Genomic DNA, 27,103 nt, shown 5'->3' with positions numbered 1-27,103 from the left:
ATATACTAGGGAGCCACTGTAGTATACACTATACACTATGTATACTCAATGCTTTCTGGACAGTTATTTTGTGTGACAAGGGTCCAGTGACTCTCAAGCTGATGCTAGTGGCGTTAAAAGACAAAGAAAGGAAGTAACCCCAGACAGGGACTTCTTACCTATAGTCTTTATTTAAGAGGATTTCATTTCCAAACAATAAATGCCCCCTCACTCCTGCTCCTCCTCCTCCTCCTCCCTATCTTCCAGATGCGAGCAACAATCTTCATTAAAGATAAGTAAATGACATTTTAAATGCTTATCTAAATGTTAATTTATCTATTGTATTTATCTGTGTTGTGTGTATGTAAAACTATAGTTATTCTTTAAAAAAACGTATTTTTCTGTGGGTCTGGAACGGATTATTTGGATTTATATTATTTCTTATGGGAAATATTGCTTCGACTTTAGGACATTTTGACTTTAGTCGTAACTCCTGGAATGGATTAAGGATGAAACTCGGGATTCCACTGTATTTCATAGCAAATTTTTATATATTTAACTGATCAGGCTCTGATCCACCAGGAGGCCTGGTCACAGACCGGGCCTCGGGGGCGTTGACCCCCGGAACTCTCTCCAGGTAAACTCCAGGTAAACATGTCATCCACTTTCGATATTCATCTAAGCGCCTCAAAATTTCCACACATATCTCTTCTATTTTTTTCCTATGGACAATAGTAAAGAACCATTATATGTGACCAGATCTCACACACTTTTCCATAGGATTACAAAATCTTGAAATGCTTTATGTATCACAACAATAAACGATGGGATCTTTGACTTACTTTGTGAGGAAACAATGCAGAGCTGAGAGGATCCACTGATCGCTAATGAGAACACCAGCACAGAACCAAGTGGGGGTATTACCGATCTTCTCTCCCAGTAGAGCCTGTAATACAAAATACGTATACTCATATATTTCCATGAGAATACAATGAATCTAGTAAATTGTTCATCAACACACACACACACACACACACACACACACACACACACACACACACACACACACACTAATGTGTGAATACAGTTGAAAAAACATGGCAGAATTGTAAAGTTGTGACCTCATTTTAACTATAGTGGTGAATGAAGGCTGATGGGTAGACTTCAGGATGTGCATGTTTATAGAGCAGCAACCGTTATACCAGTGAGAGTAAATTGTAATTAGGATAATTAGGATACAAGGAGAATGGTATCAGAAAGTAAGAGAGAGATGAAGGTTTATAAGCTGAAGGAGGAGGCAGTTAGGGCAAGATATAAGCAACAACTGTATTGGTAGATAGATGGGCTAGCGAGAGTTAAGGTAAAGATTTGGAATGAGATAGATATAGAATGTAGTATTAGAGTGTTCAGCAGAAGTGTGTGGTTACAAGAAAGTTGATGCAAGAGAGAACAGGAGCGACTGATGGAATGATGAGGTAAAGTGAGCAGTAAGAGAGATACAAGGAGTGAGGAGTATATAAAGAGAAAATGAGAGCTTAGAAGAGTGGTGAAGGAATGTAAAAGGAGAGCAAAGTAGAGAGAGTCGGTGAGAGGCTGTGTGGCATGCGAAGAGTATGATACAATTTATTCGGCATATGTTACACTCCCATATAGGCTGCCTCCCAACCAACAAACCGAGTACTAGGGGTTTAACAATCAATAGGGTACCCGTCACTAAACGAGCACCTTGGTTCATTGGCCAATTACAGGCAACACCACCAAAGCTGAAGCAACGTGGTTCATTTGTGCCAAGTGAATTGACGGACTTGTCTGAGCTGCTGGCTGACACAGTGCACTGTCTCTGGCTTCTGCTTTTGTCATCTTTAGTCACCGTGTGGTACACTTACTATTCATCCTCTATACATTTGGCATTTTATATCTAGTGAAGGATATACAAGTCATATACCATTGTTAAGTTTGTTCGATCTAGTTTGATTCCCATTACGACCAGGTCGCTGGACATACTATACTTGTGTTTATAATATGCTGTCAACAAATTTTTCTGAGAATAACAAGTTTTGGAGTGAGAATAAGTTGAAAAACTCCAGAAGACAAATGGATATGACAGTTCAAAATAAAAGATTAAAGGATTAAAGCACTTGGAAGATCGTGTAACTATGACTATCCAAAAAAACTGTCCTGGACTCATGACCAAAGAAGTATGTCATCCTGTTCCAGGTAAGCTATTTCACCCTGAAATGTTTTATTCATCAGGTCATGAACGACAATGTTACAACACATACTATCAGGCACACCATTTAAGGGGGACTAGAAGGTACAGATCCCACAAACCTTGGGAAACAAACCAGGGTAGTTACAATTACTCAATAGAAAATCAATTTTTGAGGGCCAGGAATAAAAGAAACTGGCAGGACATGACAGAAATACCATACCGCCTTGAAGCACTGGTGGCGTGGAGGGACAGTCAGTGGTACTGATTCCAAAACACATATTAGTGTCAGCGAGTAAAGCCAGTGTCAGCGAGTAAAGCCTCCCATCAATCAACCCGACAAAGTTAGTATTTGCAAATATACACGGTCTAAACCATTAACCAACAACAAAATATCTTACATCATCGGACTCATCACAGAGTCAAATGCAATATTTGTAGCTCTCACAGAGACCAATACAAAATACCATTTTTACAGCAAAATATTTATACATGATACAACATATATAGATGCAACAGAAAGAACAGGCAACAAAGAAAAGAAGATTGCCCTGTATGTCACAGACTTGCTCAGCTACTCAAAATTATAAACACCACAAATGATGTAGTTGAAGTTTTGACAGGTAAAAATTGAAAAGTAAAACCTTGTAATTGTGGTTATAAGACACCAGATGCAACTTCACATTAATTCAAGAAACAGCATTTCAAAATTGACCACCGTCCAGAAAGTCTCCGGCCCCAGCCCCAAATATATTGTTGCTGGGTGATTTCAACTTAAGACACCTACAGTGGAGGAATGCAGCAAATAATGTTTAAACAGAGATAGTACAGTGCCTGCACTCTGAAGGATGGGTGTTAATGTTGCAGTTTAAAAACTGTAGTGTAAAGCACCCTTCTGGCAAGACAGTGATGGAGTGAATGATGGTAAAAGTTTTTCTTTTTCGGGCCACCCTGCCTTGGTGGGAATCGGCCAGTGTGATAATAATAAAATCCCAGAAGACAGCTGAGATAAAAATGCACAAACACATATGAGCTATTAAAACTCTGCAAAAAAAAAAATTACCTCTAGTCAGCAAATAGTGGGGCCAACAAGACTGGAAAATACACTTGACCTCGTCATCACTAATAATGATGATCTAGTACGAAATATAACAATATCAAAGACAATACACTCAGATACAATGAGATCAGTTATTAAGGTGCCTTCAACAAACTCAACTTCAGTACAAATACTTTGTTCCAAATGAAACAAACTGGGAAGGTATCACAAACAACATGGAACCCAACCTTTGTCTAGAAAATATTAACTTCGTGGCATGTGAGATACGCTCATGGCACATCACCCTAAGAAAATGAAGAGATACAAACTAGAGATAGATAGATAGATAAATAGATAGAGAGAGGGAGAGAGAGAGAGAGAGAGGGAGAGAGAGAGAGAGAGAGAGAGAGAGAGAGAGAGAGAGAGAGAGAGAGAGAGAGAGAGAGAGAGAGAGAGAGAGAGACTCCTTCTACTGGTGAAGACGAAGAACCACAGAGGTGCTCAGAGGGAACTGTCTATCCAGAACATGGAAGGAGACACTGGCAAGTGAAATGGAAAATAACAAACTCAATTTAAGCTTAACTAATCATACAGGAGCCAGGAAACACAGAAAAAAATTAAAACAATAAATGAAACGGAAAGAAATCCAAAACGTTTCTTTTATGACAAATCTAGGGCAAAAATCACTAGTAATGAAAAACCACTAATCAGACTAATGGTTTACAATCTAAATGAATTATTTACGACAGAGACTTAAAATCTGGTTAATTCCAGAATTTCTTATATAACTCTAATACAACAGGACTTTGAAAAAGCAGTTGGTGAGATACTCATGCACTAGGTTCCAGGTCATGCACTAGGTCCCAGGTCATGCACTAGGTACCAGGTCATGCACTAGGTCCCAGGTCATGCACTAGGTCCCAGGTCATGCACTAGGTCCCAGGTCATGCACTATGTCCCAGGTCATGCACTAGGTCCCAGGTCATGCACTAGGTACCAGGTCATTCACTAGGTCCCAGGTCATGCACTAGGTCCCAGGTCATGCACTAGGTTCCAGGTCATGCACTAGGTCCCAGGTCATGCACTAGGTCCCAGGTCATGCACTAGATCCCAGGTCATGCACTAGGTCCCAGGTCATGCACTAGGTCCCAGGTCATGCACTAGGTCCCAGGTCATGCACTAGGTCCCAGGTCATGCACTAGGTCCCAGGTCATGCACTAGGTCCCAGGTCATGCACTAGGTCCCAGGTCATGTACTAGATCCCAGGTCATGCACTAGGTCCCAGGTCATGCACTAGGTCCCAGGTCATGCACTAGGTCCCAGGTCATGCACTAGGTCCCAGGTCATGCACTAGGTCCCAGGTCATGCACTAGGTCCCAGGTCATGCACTAGGTCCCAGGTCATGCACTAGGTCTCAGGTCATGCACTAGGTCCCAGGTCATGCACTAGGTCCCAGGTCATGCACTAGGTCCCAGGTCATGCACTAGGTCCCAGGTCATGCACTAGGTACCAGGTCATGCACTAGGTCCCAGGTCATGCACTAGGTCCCAGGTCATGCATTAGGTCCCAGGTCATGCACTAGGTCCCAGGTCATGCACTAGGTCCCAGGTCATGCACTATGTCCCAGGTCATGCACTAGGTCCCAGGTCATGCACTAGGTCCCAGGTCATGCACTAGATCCCAGGTCATGCACTAGGTCCCAGGTCATGCACTAGGTCCCAGGTCATGCACTAGGTCCCAGGTCATGCACTAGGTCTCAGGTCATGCACTAGGTCCCAGGTCATGCACTATGTCCCAGGTCATGCACTAGGTCCCAGGTCATGCACTAGGTCAGAGGTCATGCACTAGGTCCCAGGTCATGCACTAGGTCCCAGGTCATGCACTAGGTCCCAGGTCATGCACTAGGTCTCAGGTCATGCACTAGGTCCCAGGTCATGCACTATGTCCCAGGTCATGCACTAGGTCCCAGGTCATGCACTAGGTCCCAGGTCATGCACTAGGTCCCAGGTCATGCACTAGGTACCAGTTCATGCACTAGGTCACAGGTCATGCACTAGGTCCCAGGTCATGCACTAGGTCTCAGGTCATGCACTAGGTTCCAGGTCATGCACTAGGTCCCAGGTCATGCACTAGGTCCCAGGTCATGCACTAGGTCCCAGGTCATGCACTAGGTACCAGGTCATGCACTAGGTACCAGGTCATGCACTAGGTACCCGGTCATGCATTAGGTCCCAGGTCATGCACTAGGTCCCAGGTCATGCACTAGGTCCCAGGTCATGCACTAGGTACCAGGTCATGCACTAGGTACCCGGTCATGCATTAGGTCCCAGGTCATGCACTAGGTCCCAGGTCATGCACTAGGTCCCAGGTCATGCACTAGTTACCAGGTCATGCACTAGGTCCCAGGTCATGCACTAGGTCCCAGGTCATGCACTAGGTCCCAGGTCATGCACTAGGTCCCAGGTCATGCACTAGGTCCCAGGTCATGCACTACGTCCCAGGTCATGCACTAGGTCCCAGGTCATGCACTAGGTCCCAGGTCATGCAATAGGTCCCAGGTCATGCACTAGGTCTCAGGTCATGCACTAGGTCCCAGGTCATGCACTAGGTCCCAGGTCATGCACTAGGTCCCAGGTCATGCACTAGGTCCCAAGTCATGCACTAGGTCCCAGGTCATGCACTAGGTCCCAGGTCATGCACTAGGTCCCAGGTCATGCACTAGGTCCCAGGTCCTGCACTACGTCCTAGGCCATGCACTACGTACCAGGTCATGCACTAGGTCCCAGGTCATGCACTAGGTCCCAGGTCATGCACTAGGTCCCAGGTCATGCACTAGGTCCCAGGTCATGCACTAGGTCCCAGGTCATGCACTACGTCCCAGGTCATGCACTAGGTCCCAGGTCATTCACTAGGTCCCAGGTCATGCACTAGGTCCCAGGTCATGCACTAGGTTCCAGGTCATGCACTAGGTCCCAGGTCATGCACTAGGTTCCAGGTCATGCACTAGGTTCCAGGTCATGCACTAGGTCCCAGGTCATGCACTATGTCCCAGGTCATGCACTAGGTCCCAGGTCATGGAACTTCTTGTTCATCAAGAACTGCAGGAAACCCCTTTTCACGTGCCTTACATATTCTATGGAGAGAGAACCTAGACACTAGGGTCATCCCACAGTCACTAAAAATAACAGACTAGCCCCCCCCCCCCCACCAATGGCACTAACGTCCCGCATCATAGACTCTGTGAAAGCCTTCGATAAGTGCGATCATGGTGTAATATCACTTAAAATGCCCGCTAAAAAAAATAACAGAATTGGGTGGATAAATCTACAACTTCCTAACCAATAGAATACAGAATAATCGTAAACACAGTAAAGTCCGAGGCAGCTACACTGGAAAGCTCTGTTCCTCAAGGAACATTACTCACTCCCATCCTTTTCCTCATCCTCATGTCTGACATAGATAAAGATGTAAACCTAGGCACCGTGTCCTCCTTTGCTGACGATACCAGAATGTAGAAGACAGTGTCATCTACTGAGGACACTAAATCTCCAAGCGGACGTTACCAAGTCTTCAAATGGGCCTCAGAAAATAACATGAAGTTCAATGAGAATAAATTTCAATTACTCAGCTATGGAAAATTTAAGGAAATAAAAACTGGATCGGACTTTAAAACAAATTCTAGTCACACAATAGAGCGAAAAACTTATATGAAGGACTTGGGAGTGATAATGTCAGAAAATTCCACCTTCAAAGATCACAACAACGTTTCTATCACATCATCTAGGGAAATAAAAGGATGGATAAAGAAAACCTTCAAAACTATGGATGCTCAGTCAATGATGATTCTCTTTAAATCACTTGTTCTCTCTAGGCTGGAATATTTCTGTACACTAACGGCAACTTTCGAGGAATTCGAAATTGCAGACCTGGAGAATATACAGAGAACTTTCACTACGCGTATAAGTACAATAAAGCAACTCAATTACGGGAGCACTTGAGGTCCCTTGATCTGTACTCCTTAGAACGCTGGCTAGAAAGACATAATCTACACCTGGAAAATCCTGGAAGGACTAGTACCAAATCTGCACACCGAAATCATTAATAACGAAAGCAAGAGACTCGGCAGGATGCAACATCCCACTAGTCAACCAGATCTTCAGGACGTTTATAAATATACAGTCCACCCATTCCATTTTACCTTGTTATACAGTAGAACTCCAGCAGATTTGTTAGAATTTAGTATCTCTAAAGCCATGTTGGTTGCTGTTTTTTATTCCATGCCTTTCCAGGTCCTTCACTACTCTTTTGATAATCTCCATAACCTTACATGTTATGCTGACCTATAGTTCAGTGCCAACTGTCTGTCTATTTTTTGTAAATATTGGAATTATATTCGCTATTTTTCCACACCTCTGACGGTTACTTTGTTTCAGTTGACTTCTTGAAAAACACTGATGATGGATAATACAGTTCCTCTGCTTCCTCTCGGAGAACCCGCAGAGAGATGTTTTCCGGTCCCATTGTCTTTGAGGTATCTAGCTCATTCAGCCATTTGTTCTCCTCTTTTCCTCCGTGTTCATACTGGGTCCAGTATTGACTCTCCAGTATTGTTCCCGTTTATACTGTAAATACCTGCCTAAATAATTTGTTTAGCTCTTCACTGACTTCCTGGTCATTCCTAGTGAGCTCCCCTCCTTCCTTCTTCAGACTTATTACCTGGTCCTTCACATTTGTCTTCTATGTGTAGTGGCTATACATCAGTTTTGTCTCAAATTTGGCTTTTATTGATATATCTTTTTCAAATTTTCATTTAGCCTCACTTTTTATCAATGCATATTCGTTTCTGGATCTTCTGCTTGTTCACTATTCTCCAGCAGTCTTTGTTTTCTACTTTTATTTCATTCTCGTGAGCGTTTAGCTTTTGAGTTTGTTCCCTAATTCATCCTCTGTCTTCGTCTCCGTGTTCACTTCCGTAAGATACTCGAACGTTAGCAATGAAAAGCCTCTTATATTCTAAGTCGCCTACATCAGAGTCATTCTGGGTGACTCTGATGTAGGGTCCAGCTAAGTTGGTTTGTCACATCCTCACATCCCAGTTGTTCCCCAGTGTATTGTCTTATGAAGGTTTCCATCGCCAACTCCAAAAATCTAGTTTGCCATTGTTCTGGTCCCCAGGGTGGCTCTAGACATTCCCAGTCTGTTTCCTTATGTTAGAAATCTCCCGTAATCAATGGTTTTGCATTGCTAGTATGGGCTTTTGTAGCCACCTCTATCATCGTCTAGATGCCGGTTATTCTGAGATGTTCAGTTCCTCAGCCTTGATCAATGTGAAGCAGAGGCAGGAGACACACTACATACACATAACAATTACCTCTTCTCTTTTTCCACCTTTTCTAATAAATTATATAAGCGACCTGTGTAACAGAATGAAACCTCCTGCTGCTCAGATGAAGCGTCACGTCAACAAAGAAATCCAGGTTTTTACAAACGAATCTCCCGTCAGCGTGGCCGTGACGAACTCTAGCTCAAGTCCCCTCAAAGCCGTCATCATGACTCACGAAATCGTATGACACGATTGCAAACAAACCATACCACAGACGGAGATAGAACCCCCGATCAGTGTCATAAAACTCCAGACCGACGCGCTAGCCACTGGGCCAGCTGGTGTATATTTATATGTATATTTATACACCATAGGAACGTTAGCATAGGCAGACGGGAGATTCGTCTGTAAAAACTTGCATTTGCGGTCACAATGGTGCCTATGGTAAGATATCCAGGTGTTTAATTCGTGTCATCATCATCAACTTGTCAGTACTATATACCATTCTTGTAGCGATATTCCTACTAGACTGTCTACCAGAGAAACAAGATCTCTGCTTCTTTTCCAAAACAACTCTTCCCTACCCCACCATTGGAATGGCTGGAATGGTGGAGGGGAATGAGGCTACCAGCAGCGAGGTGCAGTCTGTCACTCGCTGCGAGGAGGCTGTAAATGGGGAGGTAGTAATGGCTACCAGCAGTGAGGTGCAGTCCAGCACCTGCTACAAGTGGGTTCCCAGTAATGGTGAGAGCATCAAAATAAGGAAAGTAACAAGAATAAATTTGAAGGCAGGAAATCGCTTCTCTGTTCTTCAGGATGTGTGTACTTCAGTGGCAAGTGAAGGTAAAGGTACTACTTCCCCTGCTAATAGAGGTAAGCAAATCCTTGTAGTTGGTGACTCACAGGTAAGATATATGGACTGGGCATTCTGTAATAGGAATAAGAAAGTGAGAGATAGAGTGTGCTTCCCTGGAGCTGGTGTTGGTGACATAGTCAACAGGTTGGATAATATCATGTCAGTTATTGGGAACAAGCCTATTATCTGTCTCAGTGCTGGTGGAAATGATATTGGGAAAGCTAGGAGAGAAGAGCTGCTAGATAAGTACAGGTCAGCTATAGATTTAATCAAGTCTAAGGGAGGGGTCCCAATTACATGTAGCATCGTACCTAGAAGGAGAGTGGGCAATAAATGGTTGTCTAGGGCAATTGGTGTAAATTGCTGACTAGAAAGATACTGGAAGAAACTTGCAATTCCATTCATTGACAACTGGGACAACTTTTATGGCAAACATGATATGTATGCAAGGGATGGGGCACATCTCTCTGGGGCTGGGGTGATAGCACTTGCAAACTTGATAGAGAGGGCCATTGCTGAAATGCCTAGGATTTTAAACTGATGGAGAATAGAGGTATGGGTGTGTATGGAAATCAGGCCTTTGGACGAAGACCTACTTCGACTAGTGGATGATACCACTATGACCCCGCCTCCATCTGCTTCACGTCACCTCACTACAGTATATAAGCCACGTCTACGGCCCTATGCTGTACATTCTACAAGATTGATGGACTGAACACATCGACTCCAGGTTGAGGGACTGATTACCTCATTCTCCTCCTCTCCTTACGCCTTCCTCTTTGTATTGGACTGATGAAGCCACTGTGTGGCGAAACGTTTCCTGAATAAAGATTCCCATATGCTGCATAAGTGTCTCAATCTTCAGACAGCAGAGAGTTTGCATAAATGGGGAGAAATCAGAGTAGGTAAGGGTCATGAGCGGTGTTCCACAGGGATCAGTGTTGGGCCCCTTGTTGTTCACAATCTACATAAACGACATAGATGAGAGCATAAAGAGCGACATAAGCAAGTTTGCCTATGACAACAAAATTGGCCGTCGAATTCATTCTGACGAGGACATTAGAGCACTCCAGGAAGATTTGAATAGACTGATGCAGTGGTCGGAGAAGTGGTAGATTCAGTTTAATATTGACAAATGCAAAGTTCTAAACATTGGACTGGAAAATAACCATGCCACATATAAACTAAATAATGTATATTTTAATACTTCTGATTGCAAAAAGGATTTGGGAGTTTTGGTTAGCAGTAATCTGAAACCAAGACAACAGTGCAAAAGTGTTGGCAATAAAGCTAACAGAATTCTTGGCTTCATATCAAGAAGTATAAATGATAGGAGTCGTCAGGTTCTTCAACTCTGTATATCCTTGGTTAGGCCTCATTTAGATTATGTTGCACAGTTTTGGTCACCGTATTACAGAATGGATATAAATGCTCTGGAAAACGTACTAAGGAGGATGACAAAGATGATCCCATGTATCAGAAATCTTCCATATGAGGATAGACTGAAGGCCCTGAATCTGCACTCTCTAGAAAGGCGTAGAATATGATTGAGGTGTATAAATGAAACACGAATAAACAAAGGGGATGTAAATAGCATGCTAAAAATATCTAGGCTAGACAGGACTCGCAACAATGGTTTTAAGTTGGAAAAATTCAGATTCAGGAAGGATATAGGAAAGCACTGGTTTGGTAATAGAGTTGTGGATGAGTGGAACAAACTCCCGAGTACAGTTACAGAGGCTAAAACATCGTGCAATTTTAAAAATAGGTTAGATAAATACATGAATGGGTGTGGGTGGGTGTGAGTTGGACCTGATTAGCTTGTGCTACTAGGTCAATTGCCTGACTAACTACCGGCTTAAGCCGGTAGGAGACTTGGATCCGCCTTGCATGCGCCAGTAGGCCTGCTGCAGTGTTCCTTCTTTCTTACGTACTCATAATTCAACCCCTACTGCGACGTCTACTACCACTACTTCTAATAACAATAATAACAATAATAATAATAATAATAATAATAATAATAATAATAATAATAATAACAATAATAATAATAATAATAATAATAATAATAATAATAATAATAATAATAATAATAATAACAATAATAATAATAATAATAATAATAATAATAATAATAATAATAACAATAATAATAATAATAATAATAATAATAATAATAATAACAATAATAATAATAATATCTTTATTTCTACAGGTACAGAACATGTACAAGGTATACAGACCATAGCTGACATTAATGATATACTACTACCTACAGAAAGCCGCTCGTTATTTACCTGGAGTTTACCTGGAGAGAGTTCCGGGGGTCAACGCCCCCGCGGCCCGGTCTGTGACCAGGCCTCCTGGTGGATCAGAGCCTGATCAACCAGGCTGTCGCTGCTGGCTGCACGCAAACCAACGTACGAGCCACAGCCCGGCTGGTCAGGAACCGACTTTAGGTGCTTGTCCAGTGCCAGCTTGAAGACTGCCAGGGGTCTGTTGGTAATCCCCCTTATGTATGCTGGGAGGCAGTTGAACAGTCTCTGGCCCCTGACACTTATTGTATGGTCTCTTAACGTGCTAGTGACACCCCTGCTTTTCATTGGGGGGATGTTGCATCGTCTGCCAAGTCTTTTGCTTTCGTAGTGAGTGATTTTCGTGTGCAAGTTCGGTACTGTGCCTTGTGGAACAGAGCTTTTCACCGTAGCTGCCTCGGACTTTACTCTGTTGAAGACTACTCTGTGTTCTGTTAGTGAGGAAATTATAGATCCATCGACCGACTTTTCCTGTTATTCCTTTAGCACGCATTTTGTGCGCTATTACGCCACGGTCACACTTGTCGAAGGCTTTTGCAAAGTCTGTATATATTACATCTGCATTCTTTTTGTCTTCTAGTGCATTTAGGACCTTGTCGTAGTGATCAAATAGTTGAGACAGACAGGAGCGACATGTTCTAAACCCATGTTGCCCTGGGTTGTGTAACTGATGGGTTTCTAGATGAGTGGTGATCTTGCTTCTTAAGACCCTTTGCTGAGCACTACGGGCAAATTAGGTCAGTTTTGTCCCAGGATGCGACCCACACCAGTCCACTAACACCCAGGATGCGACCCACACCAATCTACTAACACCCAGGATGTGAACCACACCAGTCCACTAACACCCAGGATGCGACCCACACCAGTCCACTAACACCCAGGATGTGACCCATACCAGTCCACTAACACCCAGGATGCGACCCACACCAGTCCACTAACACCCAGGATGTGACCCACACCAGTCCACTAACACCCAGGATGCGACCCACACCAGTCCACTAAGAACCAGGATGTGACCCACACCAGTCCACTAACACCCAGGATGTGACCCACACCAGTCCACTAACACCCAGAATGTGACCCACACCAGTCCACTAACACCCAGGATGTGACCCACACTAGTTCACTAACACCCAGGATGTGACCCACACCAGTCCACTAACACCCAGGATGCGACGCACACCATTCCACTAACACCCAGGATGCGACCCACACCAGTCCACTAACGCCCAGGATGCGACCCACACCAGTCCACTAACACCCAGGATGTGACCCACACCAGTCCACTAACACCCAGGATGTGACCGACACCAGTCCACTAACACCCAGGATGTTACCCACACCAGTCCACTAACACCCGGGATGTGACCCACACCAGTCCACTAACGCTCAGGATGTGACCCACACCAGTCCACTAACACCCAGGATGTGACCCACACCAGTTCACTAACACCCAGGATGCGACCCACACCAGTCCACTAACGCCCAGGATGTCACTCACACCAGTCCACTAACACCCAGGATGCGACCCACACCAGTCCACTAAGAACCAGGATGTGACCCACACCAGTCCATTAAGACCCACGATGCGAACCACACCAGTTCACTAACACCCAGGATGTGACCCACACCAGTCCACTAACACCCAGAATGTGACCCACACCAGTCCACTAGCACCCAGGATGTGACGCACACCATTCCACTAACACCCAGGATGTGACCCACACCAGTCCACTAGCACCCAGGATGTGACCCACACCATTCCACTAACACCCAGGATGTGACCCACACCAGCTCACTAACACCCAGGATGTGACTCACACCAGTCCACTAACACCCGGGATGCGACCCACACCAGTCCACTAAGAACCAGGATGTGACCCACACCAGTCCATTAAGACCCACGATGCGAACCACACCAGTTCACTAACACCCAGGATGTGACCCACACCAGTCCACTAACACCCAGAATGTGACCCACACCAGTCCACTAGCACCCAGGATGTGACGCACACCATTCCACTAACACCCAGGATGTGACCCACACCAGTCCACTAGCACCCAGGATGTGACGCACACCATTCCACTAACACCCAGGATGTGACCCACACCAGTCCACTAGCACCCAGGATGTGACCCACACCAGTCCACTAACACGCAGGATGTGACCCACACCAGTCCACTAACACCCAGGATGTAACCCACACCAGTCCACTAACACCCAGGATGCGACCCACACCAGTCCACTAACTCCCAGGATGCGACCCACACCAGTCCACTAACTCCCAGGATGTGACCCACACCAGTCCACTAACTCCCAGGATGCGACCCACACTAGTCCACTAACTCCCAGGATGCGACCCACACCAGTCCACTAACACCCAGGATGCGACCCACACCAGTCCACTAACTCCCAGGATGCGACCTACACCAGTCCACTAACTCCCAGAATGCGACCCACACAAGTCCACTAACTCCCAGGATGCGACCCACACCAGTCCACTAACTCCCAGGATGTGACCCACACCAGTCCACTAACACCCAGGATGTGACCCACACCAGTCCACTAACACCCAGGATGCGACCCACACCAGTCCACTAACACCCAGGATGCGACCCACACCAGTCCACTAACACCCAGGATGTGACCCACACCAGTCCATTAACACCCAGGATGCGACCCACACCAGTCCACTAACACCCAGGATGCGACCCACACCAGTCCACTAACTCCCAGGATGCGACCCACACCAGTCCACTAACTCCCAGGATGTGACCCACACCAGTCCACTATCTCCCATGATGTGACCCACACCAGTCCACTAACACCCAGGATGCAACCCACACCAGTCCACTAACACCCAGGATGCTACTCACACCAGTCCACTAACACCCAGGATGCGACCCACACAAGTCCACTAACACCCAGGATTCGACCCACACCAGTCCACTAACACCCAGGTACCCATTTAACAGATGGGTGAACATAGACTGAATATAGACAACCGGTGTAAAGAAACATTTATTATTATTATTAAAGATTCGCCGGTATTCTCCCGGCCCGGGCCTTTTCGAAGTGGTGGCCCGGCCTTGGCTCCCTCTTTAGGGAGTGTCTGAGACCTAAGTCTCCCATGGGAGGAGGCATAAGTACCTCCTCATCTTCGGGACCAACTGTCCTCTCTGGTCTGCCATCCCCGCCCCAAGGGGGCGAATGGGAATGACAGTCTTGTGAGCTGTAAGCTCGGGCTCAGGCACCTACCCTACCCTAGAAGGGTTAGGCATGGTGTCGATGGTAAAGAAACACTTCCAATTATAGGAGGACACATTTTGTATCTTATAATTTTATATTTATCAAATATCAATTTAATTATAATAAAATTATTATAATTATTATGAAAAATGAAGCGCTAAACCTACAAGAATTATAATAAAAAATAATTTGGATTGCTGATTTTTTATAATCAGAGTTTTTGTTATCATTTACCTAGCATTGTTAATATTGACATTTAATTTAAAAAGGTATTACTATATTAATTACAAATTTCTTACCATCCAAGGCCAAGAGTTCTTCTGAACCTTCACTCCACCGACCGCTAAGCCCCTGGGAGGCGAGGGATCACCAGGAGGTGGTGGTGGTGGAACTCGCTCAATATGTACACTGAGATCCATCATGGCTGACTGAGGAATCCCTGGGCGTCGTCCATTACTGGCTTGTGCAGTGGCTGGTATACTTGAAGATGGTGCGAGGTTGACAGACCCTTGCCGGAGTGTTTTAAGAGGAAGAAAGTCAATGGTGTATAAGCCGTATGTTTGCTTTGCGTTTTGTCCACAGTCTGCAACAGTAAGAAGTCATCAGTACAATCATTCAAACAATAGATTATCAAGTCTTGATTTCAGATAATTTAGATGTCATGAAGGTACAACGAAAAAGGTGACTAATTATGTGGATCATACTTACCAAAGTTGACTGTAGGTGGAGAGATGTCCTCTATAGGCTCCGGCTTACCACCTGAATAATTCAAATATACAATTACATGATATTTTTCTTAATCAATGAAGTTATTTAAGAATATATTAAGGTTTTCGTTAAACATTTTCAGGTTAGAGAATTTTTTATTAAAAACTAAATCTCTCTCTCTCTCTCTCTCTCTCTCTCTCTCTCTCTCTCTCTCTCTCTCTCTCTCTCTCACTATACATATATGTCGTGCCTAATAGATAAAACTGGTCAGTTAGCAAGAACTCGTTTAAAATTAAGTCCTCTCTAAAATTTTCTCTTATATGCTGAAAGATTATATATTATTTATTTTTTTTTATTATCACACTGGCCGATTCCCACCAAGGCAGGGTGGCCCGAAAAAGAAAAACTTTCACCATCATTCACTCCATCACTGTCTTGCCAGAAGGGTGCTTTACACTACAGTTTTTAAACTGCAACATTAACACCCCTCCTTCAGAGTGCAGGCACTGTACTTCCCATCTCCAGGACTCAAGTCCTGCCTGCCGGTTTCCCTGAACCCCTTCATAAATGTTACTTTGCTCACACTCCAACAGCACGTCAAGTATTAAAAACCATTTGTCTCCATTCACTCCTATCAAACACGCTCACGCATGCCTGCTGGAAGTCCAAGCCCCTCGCACACAAAACCTCCTTTACCCCCTCCCTCCAACCTTTCCTAGGCCGACCCCTACCCCGCCTTCCTTCCACTACAGGCTGATACACTCTTGAAGTTATTCTGTTTCGCTCCATTCTCTCCACATGTCCGAACCACCTCAACAACCCTTCCTCAGCACTCTGGACAACAGTTTTGGTAATCCCGCACCTCCTCTTAACTTCCAAACTACGAATTTTCTGCATTATGTTCACACCACACATTGCTCTCAGACATGACATCTCCACTGCCTCCAGCCTTCTCCTCGCTGCAGCATTCATCACCCATGCTTCACACCCATATAAGAGCGTTGGTAAAACTATACTCTCATACATTCCCCTCTTTGCCTCCAAGGACAAAGTTCTTTGTCTCCACAGACTATTAAGTGCACTACTCACCCTTTTCCCCTCATCAATTCTATGATTCACCTCATCTTTCATAGACCCATCTGCTGACACGTCCACTCCCAAATATCTGAATACATTCACCTCCTCCATACTCTCTCCCTCCAATCTAATATCCAATATTTCATCACCTAATCTTTTTGTTATCCTCATAACCTTACTCTTTCCTGTATTCACTTTCAATTTTCTTCTTTTGCACACCCTACCAAATTCATCCACCAATCTCTGCAACTTCTCTTCAGAATCTCCCAAGAGCACAGTGTCATCAGCAAAGAGCAACTGTGACAACTCCCACTTTATGTGTGATTCTTTATCCTTTAACTCCACGCCTCTTGCCAAGACCCTCGCATTTACTTCTCTTACAACCCCATCTATAAATATATTAAACAACCACGGTGACATCACACATCCTTGTCTAAGGCCTACTTTTACTGGGAAATAATTTCCCTCTTTTCTACATACTCTAACTTGAGCCTCACTATCCTCGTAAAAACTCTTCACTGCTTTCAGTAACCTACCTCCTACACCATACACCTGCAACATCTGCCACATTGCCCCCCTATCCACCCTGTCATACGCCTTTTCCAAATCCATAAATGCCACAAAGACCACTTTAGCCTTATCTAAATACTGTTCACTTATATGTTTCACTGTAAACACCTGGTCCACACACCCCCTACCTTTCCTAAAGCCTCCTTGTTCATCTGCTATCCTATTCTCCGTCTTACTCTTAATTCTTTCAATAATAACTCTACCATACACTTTGCCAGGTATACTCAACAGACTTATCCCTCTATAATTTTTGCACTCTTTTTATCCCCTTTGCCTTTATACAAAGGAACTATGCATGCTCTCTGCCAATCCCTATGTACCTTACCCTCTTCCATACATTTATTAAATAATTGCACCAACCACTCCAAAACTATATCCCCACCTGCTTTTAACATTTCTATCTTTATCCCATCAATCCCGGCCGCCTTGCCCCCTTTCAATTTACCTACTGCCTCACGAACTTCCCCCACACTCACAACTGGCTCTTCCTCACTCCTACAAGATGTTGTTCCTCCTTGCCCTATACATGAAATCACAGCTTCCCTATCTTCATCAACATTTAACAATTCCTCAAAATATTCCCTCCATCTTCCCAATACCTCTAACTCTCCATTTAATAACTCTCCTCTCCTATTTTTAAATGACAAATCCATTTGTTCTCTAGGCTTTCTTAACTTGTTAATCTCACTCCAAAACTTTTTCTTATTTTCAACAAAATTTGTTGATAACATCTCACCCACTCTCTCATTTGCTCTCTTTTTACATTGCTTCACCACTCTCTTAACCTCTCTCTTTTTCTCCATATACTCTTTCCTCCTTGCATCACTTCTACTTTGTAAAAACTTCTCATATGCTAACTTTTTCTCCCTTACTACTCTCTTTACATCATCATTCCACCAGTCGCTCCTCTTCCCTCCCGCACCCACTTTCCTGTAACCACAAACTTCTGCTGAACACTCTAACACTACATTTTTAAACCTACCTGTTATGCAGGGTTCTGCATGACATTGTAATGTATATACAGTGGAGAAGTATGCCATAATAATAGACGAATGTTATAATTGTAAAGAATAATTTTATAATTCATAATGTGCATTTGGGGGCACTGTAAAGTACTCTAACTGTAATTATAAAGAAATCCTGCTAGGGATTTATTTTCCAAGGGTGTTTGGGTATGCGGAGTGAGCGTGGCTTGGGGAGTCACGTGGGGGCAGCATGGTGTGGAGGGTGGCGTCTGAGATCCTGTGTATTTGAGCTAAGTTTGTAGTCGTGTACTCCTTTTGTTTAGCTAACCCAAGCCATAGGCTCTTCTATGGCTTACCTGTATGATCACCCAGGCTCTGACATGGCCAGGATGCTGTGGGAGGAGTGAGGTAATAAGAAATGGGGTTTGTAGTGGAGTAGAGACGGCCTGGCGGTGACTAGGCCTAGTGTTATGGTGGCTGGACCTCTAGCCAGCTGTTTCTTGTGTATACTCATTTGGGCATTTAGGATTAAGGTGTTTCTAGAGTGTGTATATAGTGTTATGTTGAATAAATAGATATATTTTCCTAACTGGGATTTTTACCTAACCCTCTGTTAACCAACCCATGGAAGTAATACATTCTGGTTTAGCGCTTTCTGTTTTGACTGGGATAGCCCTGGGTGGCCTGTTTATGCTTGAGATGTGTGTAACTTTTACCTTTGCCCTTAGACAAAGCTCAAGCCCCCAGCTATCCCACATTTCTGCGTAACACTACCCCATACCTCTTCGACCCCATTGCCTATGCTCTCATTAGCCCATCTATCCTCCAATAGCTGTTTATATCTTACCCTAACTGCCTCCTCTTTTAGTTTATAAACCTTCACCTCTCTCTTCCCTGATGCTTCTATTCTCCTTGTATCCCATCTACCTTTTACTCTCAGTGTAGCTACAACTAGAAAGTGATCTGATATATCTGTGGCCCCTCTATAAACATGTACATCCTGAAGTCTACTCAACAGTCTTTTATCTACCAATACATAATCCAACAAACTACTGTCATTTCGCCCTACATCATATCTTGTATACTTATTTATCCTCTTTTTCTTAAAATATGCATTACCTATAACTAAACCCCTTTCTATACAAAGTTCAATCAAAGGGCTCCCATTATCATTTACACCTGGCACCCCAAACTTACCTACCACAACCTCTCTAAAAGTTTCTCCTACTTTAGCATTCAGGTCCCCTACCACAATTACTCTCTCACTTGGTTCAAAGGCTCCTATACATTCACTTAACATCTCCCAAAATCTCTCTCTCTCCTCTGCATTCCTCTCTTCTCCCGGTGCATACACGCTTATTTTGACCCACTTCTCGCATCCAACCTTTACTTTAATCCACATAATTCTTGAATTTACACATTCATATTCTCTTTTCTCCTTCCATAACTGATCATTCAACATTACTGCTACCCCTTCCTTTGCTCTAACTCTCTCAGATACTCCAGATTTAATCCCATTTATTTCCCCCCACCGAAACTCCCCTACCCCTTTCAGCTTTGTTTCGCTTAGGGCCAGGACATCCAACTTCTTTTCATTCATAACATCAGCAATCATCTGTTTCTTGTCATCCGCACTACATCCACGCACATTTAAGCATCCCAGTTTTATAAAGTTTTTCTTCTTCTCTTTTTTAGTAAATGTCTACAGGAGAAGGGGTTACTAGCTCATTGCTCCCGGCATTTTAGTCGCCTCATACGACACGCATGGCTTACGGAGGAAAGATTCTTTTCCACTTCCCCATGGACAATAGAAGAAATAAAGAGGAACAAGAGCTATTTAGAAAAAGGAGAAAAACCTAGATGTATGTATGTATATATATATATATATATATATATATATATATATATATATATATATATATATATATATATATATATATATATATATATATATATATATATATATATATATATGCATGTGCGTGTCTGTGAAGTGTGACCAAAGTGTAAGTAGGAGTAGCAAGATATCCCTGTTATCTAGCGTGTTTATGAGACAGAAAAAGAAACCAGCAATCATACCATCATGCAAAACAGTTACAGGTTTCTGTTTCACAGTCATCTGGCAGGCCGGTAGCACCTCCCTGGGCGATTGCTGTCTACCAACCTACTACCTAATATATATATATATATATATATATATATATATATATATATATATATATATATATAAACACTGATCTCTGGCTGAAGGAGACTTGAACCTACGAACCTTGGAACAAGGTACGCAGTGCTTTACCAATCTACCCTCACTGGACCAATACCTTGGAGTCCAGCTTGCGCTAGACTTGGATCTAAGGCAGCCAGTTTTCAGGGAGAAGGCTTACAGCTTTTCATCTCATCCCCTGCATGCATCAGCCTTACTAGAGATATTAACAATGCAAGGAATTCGCAAGAGCAGGTGAAATATACACAAACACTGATCTCCTTCAGCCTTACGACATCGCGTTATGTTAAATCCGCCATACGAAGCATTTGAACGCAAAAATTTTGCCTCGCCTCACGATAAAAAACTCGCCCTACTTGATTCGTCCAGGACTCGTCCCACGTGTGGCCTCAGCTCCCCTGTGGGTGTCAGCAGGGCCGGATTACCGCATAGGCAAACTAGGCATTTGCCTAGGGCCCCGCGCATTTGGGGGCCCCACGGTCCAAGGGGTTCAGGAGCTCATCCAAGACTGCGCACATGGTGCAAGTGCAAAGAGGTCCTTACCTAAAAAGTTCAAGTGTTTGGAGAGTAAAATTGATTTTTAAAAATTAATAAAAACAAAAATAACGAAATAAAATAAAATAAAAATAAATAAACCTAACCATAGATGGCAACACTCAACACGCCTTTGTTTACATCAGAACAGCTGTGTTTTCCCGCTAATGGCTGAGTATGGGAGATTCCTCTCCAATTTTCTGTAGTAATTACACGTTATCTAGACTTGTACTGTGACAAATTAACTGAAGTGTTGCTGATAGACATTGATGTGTATGGATAAATGTTCGTTTTCACCTCTAAATGTTAAGGGAGGTACCTGATAGGGTTACTTGACCAGTAAAGACGCATGGACCAGTAAAGACGCATTTTTGGTAAAAATACTTTAAAGAAAAACCTAAAAACGCAAACTGACTTCCGTTTGTAGGTTTTAAAAGCACTTTGTCCTGTCTTTAAGTCTTTATCATTTCAATAACAGATCTCAATTGATTGATGTTCTACATCACTTCCGTCGCAAATGCTTAGTTTTCAAGTTGCGACGAAAGTGATGTAGAACATCAATTAATTTACTACATATTTCCCCAGAAACACATAAGCCACATCAGAAAATCGTTGGTTGGGTGAAACTGAAAATTGTCCCTGCATTCTTTAATTCTCATGTCCTTATCTATGGTGGTAGGCCATATATCATGCAAAACATAATGATTAGTTTAGTTATGAAAATGGTAATATAAATACCATTGTGCATTGTTCTTGGACTCGGTATGATTTCTGTTTAAGTAAATTGGAGATCAAGGAGGATGAATTAGTAAAATATTCGTAGCCCAAATCACTAACCTAATCTATGGTAAAAGTTCTGTATATGACTCCTTTCTGGTAACGTTTTGAATTTTTAGATGCGCAGCCAGAGGAAAGGGGGCTACAAGGGCCATATCCCCCCAATTGACAGAAAAAAAAATTAATAATTAAAAAATTAATAATAATTGATAATAAAAAATTTGTATTTGCATGATTACAGACAGTGATACATCCTCATTATGGCATCTCGTGAACGTGATGTTGGACGTTCTTATGCGAGTGGGTCACAGAAAAGAAAGAAGAAAATTCAAGAAGAAGAACAGAAAAAGAAAGATGTAGGAAGCTGCAGAAAGATCACAGACATGCTCACGAAAACAGTTTCTGATGTTACCAGTACAGTTGAATCTGCAGATACGTCAGATCATACAGGAAGCCCTCCCTCCATTATTTCTCAGCCAGCATCTACTTCTTTTGTGTCTCCTCTCAATGTCTCAACGGACATTTCATCCACAGGATTTGTCTTAAAAGATCTTGCCTCATGGGCAAATGTAACCCCAGATTCTCTATGTAATGCTTTCATTGCAGAAAACTTTAGTCAAACTCTGAACATTGACTTTAGGAAATCAGCAAGGATTTATGATGATGGAAGTCGTCGTTGTTTAAAGTCATCTATGTTTTATAGGAAGCTTGCAATTTCAGAAACTGTGAAAAGATCATGGATGGTATACTCTGAAAGCTCAGGAAAAGTGTACTGTTCAGCATGCAAGCTATTTTCTACCAAAGAAAATACCTTCACACAGGGGTTCAATGACTGGAAAAATTCCAAGCGTTTCGAGGAACATGAAAACAGCACCACTCACAGGAGCTGCATTTTAGCCAGTGTATTTCGTGCACAGAAAAAAGGCTTATTGGATTCTCATTTGGAAAATCAAACTGAAAAAGAGCGCACTTATTGGAGAAAAGTTCTAGAAAGAGTTGTTGCTGTTGTAAAATTCTTAGCTCTAAGAGGACTTGCTTTCCGTGGAGAAAATGAGGCTTTTGGTTCGGAAAACAATGGCAATTTCCTAGGGATCATAGAACTGTTAGCACAATTCGATCCATTCTTAGCAAATCATGTGTCACGCCTTGGGAATGCAGGAAGAGGCACTGTATCTTACATGTCATCTACTATATGCAATGAATTTATTGAACTGATGACTAAGAAGGTCCTCAATAACATCATAGCAGCTGTGAAAACTGCAAAATACTTTGCAATAAGTGTAGATTCAACACCAGATATTTCACATACAGATCAATTGACATTCATTGTTCGCTTTGTCGACTCCAGTGGTAAGCCTGTAGAGCACTTTATAAAATTCATTCCTCTTTCAGGCCATGATGGAGAAACAATGATGAATGTAGTACTGGATACTCTGCTTGAACATGATCTCTCTATTATGGATTGCCGTGGCCAGAGCTACGACAATGCAAGTAACGTGTCGGGTAAATATAATGGATTGCAAGCCCATATCAAGCAAATCAACCCACTTGCTGAATATGTGCCCTGCTCAGCACATTCTCTTAATCTTGTTGGGTCATGTGCTGCGGAGTGTTGTGTCGCTGCAGTTTAATTTTTTGGACTTTTACAAGCACTCTTTAATTTTTTCTCTGCTTCAACCATTCATGGAGATGTCATCAAATCATTATCAACAACAAGGTGGTCAGCGTAGCATGATGCAACACATGCTTTGAAAGACAGCTTTGCTGAAATACGTTCTGCTTTGATCCAAATAGCAGAGGATGAAGACCAGACAGCAATTACAAGAAGCGAAGCAGCCAGCATAGATTTTGAATTGGCCTTACTCTGTGTGCTTTGGGACTGTATACTGGAACGGTTAAATGCCACGAACAAGACACTTCAGAAAATTGAAATTGAAATGGCTACTTGTGCTAACCTCTATGCAGGCTTAGTGGAATTTGTAAGCTCACTTCGCAATGATGAAGCTTTTGAAATGTTTGAAGAGAAAGCTAAACTGCTGGTGAAAGACTACAGTTACCGGGCTGATCATCAGCGGTCAAGGAAGAGGAAACGCAATTTTGAAGAGCCAGACAATGAAATTGTGTTGCTACCAAGGCAGAAATGTAAGACAGCTACATACTTCGTCATTCTGGATTCACTGATTACAGAATTGGAATTGGATGACGCTAGTCTTGCTGGGGTGGTACACAACATGCAGCTGCGCATAACAGTACTGGAGAAGCAACAATGGTGTTTGAAACAACAACTTGAGCACCACGAGGAAAAACTTACAGAGGTTGCAAATGAGTACATCAACCCACAGATAGTCAGCCATTATGAAAATGAGTGTGGTGATGATGAACAAACTGATGATTGCAGTGGTGTTAATAATCACAAAAACGATGAATCTGATAGTGGTGTTTACAATCACAGTGAAGATGATAAGGGCAGTGAAGGCCATCATGATAGTCAACCTGATGAGTGTAATGTATTGATAGATACCGAGTGTGGAGATGGCCCGGTTGTTGATAATGGTGTATGTATCACTGGTCATAATGATGAGGGAAGTGATACATGTGATGATAGTGATGAGTGTAATAAAAGCGGAGAGTTGAGTGCGAGGGATAGTGTCACCTTCCATACATTCACAGACAAAGAGCGCAGTGACCTCTGTGTACAAAGACTCCCAAGAGGTCTCACTAATGGAAGTGCACTTAGGAGACTCATGGATAAGGATAATACTGATGATATTGATATTGATTATGTCTGTTTGTTATTTAGTAAGTTTTTTCATTTTGCTGAGAAATTGAATACTATCCCTGGACTTTTATAATGGAACCAAACTCTTATAAACTATCCATTTTAAGTTGGAATATTGCGTCACTTAGAAAAAGATTTTCTGACCTTCACCATAAAGTAACCACTGAACCCATTGATGTTGTGTGTCTACAAGAGTGCAGAGTCCCTGAAAAATCCCAACCCCCTAAATTACCATCATTTGTTGCATATAACCTCAAATCTACTAATTCTTGTGTTCTATATATTAAAAAATCGCTTCCCCATCAACTTCTTGCACATAAGAAAACAGAGGGGCTACAATACCACGGTGTTAGGATTTATATTGGGAACTCTGCTCTCAACATATTTAACTTGTACGCTCCTGCTGATAAGTTTAATTACTTGGAGCTCCCAACTTGTGCTCAGTCTGAACCTACTCTCATTATTGGTGATTATAATGCAAGACACAAAAGCATTGGAAACTCTCAGTTTGGTAATCGTAATGGCAATCAACTGTTGTCACTCTTAAACAGTCATGATAATGTGCAAATTGTAGGTGACCTTGAACCCACACATATCTATGGAGGTGTCCTTGATCTGTGTCTTGGCTTCAACATTACTTCTGCCAGCTGTGAGTCTTCCATTGTAACAGATATAGCGTCTGATCATTTCCCAAGGCTAACCTCTCTAGATATTGGTAATACTATTCTCCCTGGTGGGATATTCAAACGGAAACGTCTTAATGTTTCCCCTGATCAACATGATGACTTTGTTGCACATGTGACTGACTGGTATAATTCCTATGAGTGTACCTCTGTCGAGACTTTTAACAATGACCTTGTGAGCAGTATTCAGAACTTCTTAGAGCCGCCTCTGAAACCTCCTACTACTCTAAATCCAAATGACTTCCATAATAATCATAAGTCTTATAAAAATCATACCTATTACAATGATTCTAAACTTCGAACATTGAAACGTACTGCTCGCAGACTAGGCCTAGCCTATAGAAACCATCGTACCCCTGAAATGCTGAGCCTCTTCCAAACTGCCCTTGCTGCTGCCAGAGAGCGTATGACAGAGCTGCGGCAAACAGACTGGGAACAATTTGTCAATGGTCTCAATGCTCACACCCCACTTAGCCGGGCATGGAGGGACATAAATAGAATTAAGGGTAACAGAACTGGGCAGATCGCGCACCCTCATCCCTTGCATAGGGCGAATGAGTTAGTCAGTGCTTGGGCTGCTACATCTAGCTATGACAGTCTTCCCAGTACCACACAGGCGAAATTAATGGACAAATATGATGCAAGGGAGAGACTTGTTTGCTTTATGCTCAGCAAGGCAGATGACTGCAACATTCCTTTCACTAATTATGAACTTGATGCAGCACTAACTAAGGGCAACTCCACGTCGCCTGGTGAGGATGGTATTACTTACAACATACTCAGATTGCTGTGTCGAGTACCAGGTAATCCTTTACTTGAATTATATAACATGAGTTATGTCACTGGGGAGCTCCCTAAATCATGGACCAATAGCCTCATTATTCCCATTCCAAAGCCCAATCAACAAAACTCATTTCGCCCAATATCCCTTACTAGCTGCTTGTGTAAAACATTTGAAAGGATGATTCTTAATCGTCTTATGCACAGAATTAAGGAATTCTTGTCACCCCGGTTGCATGGCTTCATGCATGGAAGGAGTGTGCATCATTGCATTACCACCTTTCTCACTCTGCACACTGACAGCTCATACACTACGTTCCTTGACCTTAAATCCGCTTTTGATGTAGCCAACAGACATGTAATCATTAGTGAACTTGCCAGAATGGATGTTGGAGGATGGCTTCTCCGCTGGATTAAAGGTTACCTGTCCAACAGAAAGTCGTCTGTGTTGTTCCAGGGACATAGAAGTGTAACTAAAGATTTTGAATTAGGAACCCCACAGGGAGGTGTGCTTAGTCCCACCCTTTTCAACATTTTGATTAATGCCTTACTTAATGCCATGCCTAGCCAGCCCCATCATTATATGGTTAGTTTTGCTGATGACATAATGATTCACACTACCGGATTCTCCAACACCCAAAACATTCTTAATCATGTTTTAGCCTCGTGTCAGGACCTGGGGTTAATAATCTCAGGGGATAAAACAAAGATACTCAACAGGCGTCCTCCTCGGCAGAGAGGCACAGTTCGTCAGATCCAGTTGCATGATGGGTCTCTTCTAGAATATGTAAGCAGATACAGGTATCTAGGCTTTGAGGTTCCACTACTTGGACCTGTTGTAACGAGACTTTGTCGCCAATACAAAGAAAGGCTGAGAGCACTTAGAGTTGTGGCAGGTTTTCATCCCAGGTATGGTGCTAATGTTAAAATTGTGAAAATGATGTATCTTGCTTATATTAGATCATTGGTTGATTATGCAGCGCCACTACTTGCACTCGTGTCTGACTGGAAGCTTGGAGGGCTGGAAAAACTGCA

The 27,103-nt window shown here is 43.0% G+C and overlaps 1 protein-coding gene across 1 annotated transcript in view; it reads right to left on the bottom strand.

Annotated features, from left to right (window-relative positions):
* Positions 1-27,103, bottom strand: part of LOC138853978 (venom protease-like) — a 170,066-nt gene that overhangs the window by 49,713 nt on the left and 93,250 nt on the right. The window contains exons 3-5 of the mRNA XM_070094223.1: positions 15,680-15,730; positions 15,271-15,554; positions 822-925 (exon numbers count right to left, since the gene is read on the bottom strand). Of these exons, the coding sequence (XP_069950324.1) occupies positions 822-925; positions 15,271-15,554; positions 15,680-15,730 (439 nt within the window). The remainder of the gene's footprint in view (positions 1-821; positions 926-15,270; positions 15,555-15,679; positions 15,731-27,103) is intronic.

The sequence above is a fragment of the Cherax quadricarinatus genome, chromosome 44, assembly GCF_038502225.1.
Source record: "Cherax quadricarinatus isolate ZL_2023a chromosome 44, ASM3850222v1, whole genome shotgun sequence".
NCBI lineage: Eukaryota > Metazoa > Arthropoda > Malacostraca > Decapoda > Parastacidae > Cherax > Cherax quadricarinatus.
The sequence above is the reverse complement of the archived record's forward strand: the minus strand, read 5'-3'. Positions and strand labels throughout refer to the sequence as shown.